Source organism: Neoarius graeffei, chromosome 26 (assembly GCF_027579695.1).
Source record: "Neoarius graeffei isolate fNeoGra1 chromosome 26, fNeoGra1.pri, whole genome shotgun sequence".
Taxonomy (NCBI): domain Eukaryota; kingdom Metazoa; phylum Chordata; class Actinopteri; order Siluriformes; family Ariidae; genus Neoarius; species Neoarius graeffei.
In genome coordinates, this window is record NC_083594.1 from 14,946,905 (window position 1) to 14,952,904 (window position 6,000).

Below are 6,000 nucleotides of genomic sequence, written 5' to 3' on the forward strand. Positions count from 1 at the left end.
AAAATTTATAGCGCCCCTTACTTTAAGGATGTCCTGCTTTAGGTCAAGCAAGAGATAATGGCTTTCTTCCCCCCTCATGAACATTCATTATGTTCAGGAATGTCATGATTGCTGCTGTGGTATGTGTTGTGCATGGCTGCTGTCCAGCAAAATGAGATCTTAAACAGGGGTCGCTCTCTTTTTTTTCCACACTTCTGTTTTTTTCTTAACCAGATACTGCCATTGACTACTGTGAAGGTGTAGACATTCAGTGCGTTTACATGCACATCCAAATCGAGCTGCTGTCGGTAATCGAGCAAAGGGTCCCAGCAGGGGTGCCAGAGAAATCCAATCCTACATGCACACAAGGGAAATCAAGCTATTGTGTGAGGTACATTGTGCACCCGAGCCACAGGTGGCGCTACACGCCCCATAGTGTTGGTATACTTCCGGTTGTCGTCATGAAGAAGAGCTATTCAAGAGTATAAACAAAGTTATCAGCAATGTTGCCAGATACTGCTGACGTTTTCCATCCCAAAACATGTTCAAATCCACCAAAATGCACTTAAAACCGCCCAATCTGGCAACACTGGAGTTCTGTGTTCACAAGTTCCGTGTTCAAGCTGTTAGGCTTGCTCTAACAGACTGTATGGCTACAAACTGTCCTGCGCAGACCGCTGTTTTTTAAGACAACTTGTTTTGTACAATTGTATATTTTTCTAAAGTCCATTTTTTGCTTACAAAAAATATTTTTCTAAAGTCCATTTTTTGCTTACAATTTAACTTATGTCTTAATAAACACACAAAAAGTTCAATTGTTTTGTTTTTATTGACATTCTTCAGATGTTGGACATATATACACATACACACACACAAATACAGTGACTTGTTTATGTACACAATTCACAGCTATGCAACAGCTGTACAGATGTATTTGGTGATGCAGTAAGTGAGCTAAATTTTAACAGTGCAAACAATGCCATAAAAAGAAAAGATTCATGCCGTTGTCATGCCGACCGAGGTTGTTGTGTTTCCCGCTTGTGGTCTCGTCACTCGTCACTTCCGGAAGGGGCAGTGCTGAAGTAAGTAGCTCGACTACGTAGCTCAATAGGGTATACATGCACTAAGTAGCTCGGCAGAAATCGCATAATCTAGGTCGTGTAGCTCGATTCCGAGAAATCAAGTTCGGTTCAATTTCAGCCGAATTAAGGTGTATACATGACATTTTGAACTTCGATTTCAGTCGAGCAACGGCAGAAATTCGATTCTCTCTATGTGCATGTAAACGCACTGATTGTGACTGAAAGAGAGCGAATGAAAATCGCCATCTTTAATGGCTTAACCAAGGGTAGAGTGCTGTCGGAAGTAAAGTCACAACATTTTTGTTCATCCTGAAGACTCAGAAATTTGGATCACCAGCTAAAATATTATCCACACATTTTTTTGTTTGTTTGTTTGTTTGTTTCTCCTACACAGGAAAAAAGACGAGGTTAAGTTGCCCTTATGTCATCCATGTTTGATGTATTTAATACCAACAGTCTCATCTCATCTCATTATCTCTAGCCGCTTTATCCTTCTACAGGGTCGCAGGCAAGCTGGAGCCTATCCCAGCTGACTACGGGCGAAAGGCGGGGTACACCCTGGACAAGTCGCCAGGTCATCACAGGGCTGACACATAGACACAGACAACCATTCACACTCACATTCACACCTACGCTCAATTTAGAGTCACCAGTTAACCTAACCTGCATGTCTTTGGACTGTGGGGGAAACCGGAGCACCCGGAGGAAATCCACGCGGACAACATGCAAACTCCACACAGAAAGGCCCTTGCTGGCCCTGGGGCTCAAACCCAGGACCTTCTTGCTGTGAAGCGACAGCGCTAACCACTACACCACCGTGCCGCCTAATACCAACAGTGCCTTATTAAACTCAGCCTCCATCAAGGACACATATCTCAGAAGCCTGTTTTTTAGGAATGTGACATTAATTTCAAATAAGAGATGAATAACAGAAACTTAAAGGTCACGATGATCTTGTCAGTGCTTAACCTTTAATTTGAAAGGTTTGGAACGAATTTGAGTTTCAAAAGAGTAAAAAAAAAAAAAAAGGTGTCATGGAAAAATTAACATGGTGATAAACATGGGATGAGTTTGAATACGCATTAACTCCAAGTAAAAAAAACAGTCATGACTTTTAAAGACCTTTTAAAGAACTTTCGTGAATTAATTTATTGAGATTTATTTTGCATTTCTAAACTATTCAAGATGGCATTGTGCACTGTGCTTTTCTTGCACTTATTTAAAAAAAGAAAGATTTAGCATCATGTAACACTTGTATAGTCAGGGTGTGTTTATTTATATCGTACATTTCACATCCAAAAGCAATTCAGACTGCTTTTCATTATAAATGCAAATATGATAAGGGCTGTTTCACAATCGTGGTTGACTTTTTGAATAACACCAACTAACTCCTGCAACTAGGTCCAGTGTATAGATATGCTGGGGTTTCTTATACCTTATTTTACAGGGACAGACCAACCCTACCTACAGCACTAATGTCTCTTTTAAGTTCCTATAAATATGCTTGTAAGGGTCAAATTCGGGCTCAGTTTTGACCTTGTGGCCATTTCATTTAATTCTACTTTAATTACTACACTTAGATTTCACTGGTTCAATTCAGAATTTGACATACAGTACAATAATAATAATAATAATAATAATAATAATAATAATAATAATCCTTCCAGATCCAATAGGGTTCTTACTCTGGCTATAGCATTATTATTATTATTATTATTATTGACAACAACAATAATATTAATACAGTACTGTGCAAAAGTCTTACTATAACCAGCACTAAGCCATAATAAATGAAATAAAGTCAGTATTTGGTGTGAGATGACCCTTTGCTTTAAAAAAGTTATATATATTACATAGTGTCTTGCAAAAATATTCATCCCCCTTTGTGTTTGTCCTGTTTTGTCGCATTACAAGCTGGGATTAAAATGGATTTTTGGGGCCTTAGCACCATTTTATTTACACAACATGCCTACCACTTTAAAGGTGAAAATTGTTTTTCTATTGTGACACACACACACACACACACACAAAAAAAAAAAATAGAAATCTGGAGTGTGCACAGGTATTCACCCCCCAAAGTCAATACTTTGTAGAGCCACCTTTTGCTGCAATTATAGCTGCAAGTCTCTTGGGGTATGTCCCTATTAGCTTAGCACATCTAGCCACTGGGATGTTTGCCCATTCCTCAAAGCAAAACTGCTCCAACTCCTTCAAGTTAGATGGGTTGCGTTGATGTGCAGGAATCTTCAAGTTATGCCACAGATTCTCAATTGGATTGAGGTCTGGGCTTTGATTAGGCCATTCCAAGACATTTAAATGTTTTCCTTTAAACCACTCCAGTGTAGTTTTAGCAGTATGTTTAGGGTCATTGTCCTGCTGGAACATGAACCTTCATCCCAGTCTCAAACCTCTGGCTGACTCAAACAGGTTTTACTCCAGAATTGCCCTGTATTTAGTGTCAGCCATCTTTCCTTCAGTCCTGATCAGCTTTTCTGTCCCTGCAGATGAAAAACATCCCCACAGCATGATGCTGCCACCACCATGCTCCACTGTAGGGATGGTGTTCTCAGGATGTTGGGTTTGCGCCACAAATGGCATTTCCCATGATGGCCAAAAAGATCAATTTTAGATTCATTTGACCAGAGAATATTCTTCCATGTGTTTGGGGAGTCTGCCACATGCTGTTGGGCAAACTCTAAATGTGTTTTCTTTAAGCAATGGCTTTTTTCTGGCCACTCTTCCATAAAGCCTCGCTCTGTGGAGTATACAGCTTAAAGTGGTCCTATGGACAGATACTCCCATCTCCGCTGTGGATCTTTGCAGCTCCTTCAGTGTTATCTTTGGTGTCTTTATTGCATCTCTAATTAATGCCCTCCTTGCCCGGTCTGTGAGTTTTGGTGGGTGGCCTTCAGGTTTGTAGTGGTGACCTATTCTTTCCATTTTGCTATAATGGATTTAATGGTGCGTCGTGGGATATTCAAAGTTTGGGATATATATATTATTTTTTATAACCCAACCCTGATTCATACTTCTCCACAACTTTGTCTCTGACCTGTTTGGAGGCTCCTTGGTTTTCATGTTGCTTGCTTAGTAGTGTTGCAGAGTCAGGGTCTTTCCAGAACAGGTTGATTTCTACAGACATCATGTGGCAGATCATGTGACACTTTGAGTCCACATCGGTGGATCTTAATCAACTAATTATGTGACTTATGAAGTGAATTGGTTGGGCCAGCTCTTGTTTAGGGGTTTCATAGAAAAGGGGGTGAAAACTATGCACACTCCAGATTTCTGTTTTTTCATCTTAATTACTGTTTTGTCACAATACAATTTGCACCTGTTGTGTAAATCAGATAATGCTAACCCTCCAAAAATCCATTTTAATTCCAGCTTGTAATGCAACAAAACAGGACAGACAACAAGGGGGATGAATACTTTTGCAAGACACTGTAAATATATAGTAGTCTCAGGTACAATGAGTGCGGTTTTATAAGGAAATGAGCTGTAGGTTTTACTGAGCATCTTGCAGAACCAGCCACAGTTCTTCTGGACACTTTGACTGTCATACTTGCTTCTTAGTTTTGCACCAAAACCCAGTCGCCTTCACTGTGTTTTCTTTTTTTAATCTGAAAAGTGGGCTCTTATGTAAATATGCTACTCAGACAGAACCTTTTTTTTTTCTGTACCATTTAATTTTGTGCTGGAAAACAAATGTTTGGACTTTAAAATGTTTTTGTACTGACCTGATAATGTAGAAGTCATAAAATAGAAATATATAACAAAGTTTGTATGAAAAAAAAGGCTGCCTAAGACTTTTGCACAGTACTGTAGTATTGTTGATATTAACTTTTTGCCCCCATGCTTTTATTTTATTTTATTATTATTATATTTTTAAATTTCATATCAGCAAACCCTGTCGCTCATTCTATCCTGTTCAATGTTACAAACTTTGACTGTTGTACTGAACTTCGAACAGGTTGTAAAAGTTCTACAGGGAAATAAATAAATAACTCAAAAAGTTTCAGGCTCAAAAACTCACTTTTTTTAATCTGTCTACCTTACCAGGTCCAGCTGCAAAGAAAAAATATGTGAGCTACAATGACCTAGTGATCTAAGGACTTCCATCAGCAGAGGGAACCAATCGGTGAGAAGACATGGTCTTTTGCCATTTTTTTGGCAAAAAAAAAAATAGACCCTGGGTTGGAGGGAGGACTTTTGTGTTTCTTTGGCGTACTGCGTGCTCATGTCTGAGCTCCACTGTACTGCACCCATACCACAGGACAATGGACGATTTTTACATTTCGTGGAATGTGCACAAGAGAAAAGAAGAAAAAAAAGACATTTATTTATTTTGAATTATTTTTTTTGTCGTTGTTCGTTTCACCAGAGGATAACTAATGAATGGACAAAGGATGATGTAGAAGTAATGGCACAAATTTCAGCTCTCAGCTGATCTGTACTGTACAAAACAGCTCTGAGATCTGGCCCTAAACAACCTGAACAACCTTCCCGAAGGCTTTTGTTGTTCTAATTTCTGTTATAGGCACTCTTGAGAATGTCTCTGAGAGTACGGTGAAGAATGGCAAGGCCTAGGGCTTTACAATGGACTTCCAAACTGCAGCTTTTGCAAACTTCCACCGTGCAAGGTTGTGTAGTTCTTTAGCATTCCTCTTACCTTTGATGTTGGACTTTTTTTTTTTTTTTGTTCTGCGATTTTAAGTTTTCTTCTTTCTTCCTTGCCTTTGGATGCACATTATATTAAAGCCATATTCTTCTCTTGGAGCGTCTCCCCATTTATTGTGTGTGATCCCTTTGTTTCTCTTTCCTTGTTTGCTTCACATTTGATATATGGTACGTTGTGAGGGTTTGTAGACCATCGACTGTGTTTTCCAGTGACTTTGAAAGGATAAATGTCGCATTGGATCTTTTGATATCGAAATTC

At 39.1% G+C, this 6,000-nt stretch overlaps 1 protein-coding gene across 1 annotated transcript in view; it reads left to right on the forward strand.

Moving 5' to 3' along the window:
• The window catches only part of LOC132874102 (metabotropic glutamate receptor 7), a 555,641-nt gene extending 550,436 nt beyond the window's left edge, over positions 1-5,205 (forward strand). Inside the window, exon 9 of the mRNA XM_060910002.1 lies at positions 5,124-5,205. Coding sequence (XP_060765985.1) covers positions 5,124-5,173 — 50 coding nt within the window. The 3' untranslated portion in view covers positions 5,174-5,205. The remainder of the gene's footprint in view (positions 1-5,123) is intronic.
• Positions 5,206-6,000: the final 795 nt, after the last annotated feature.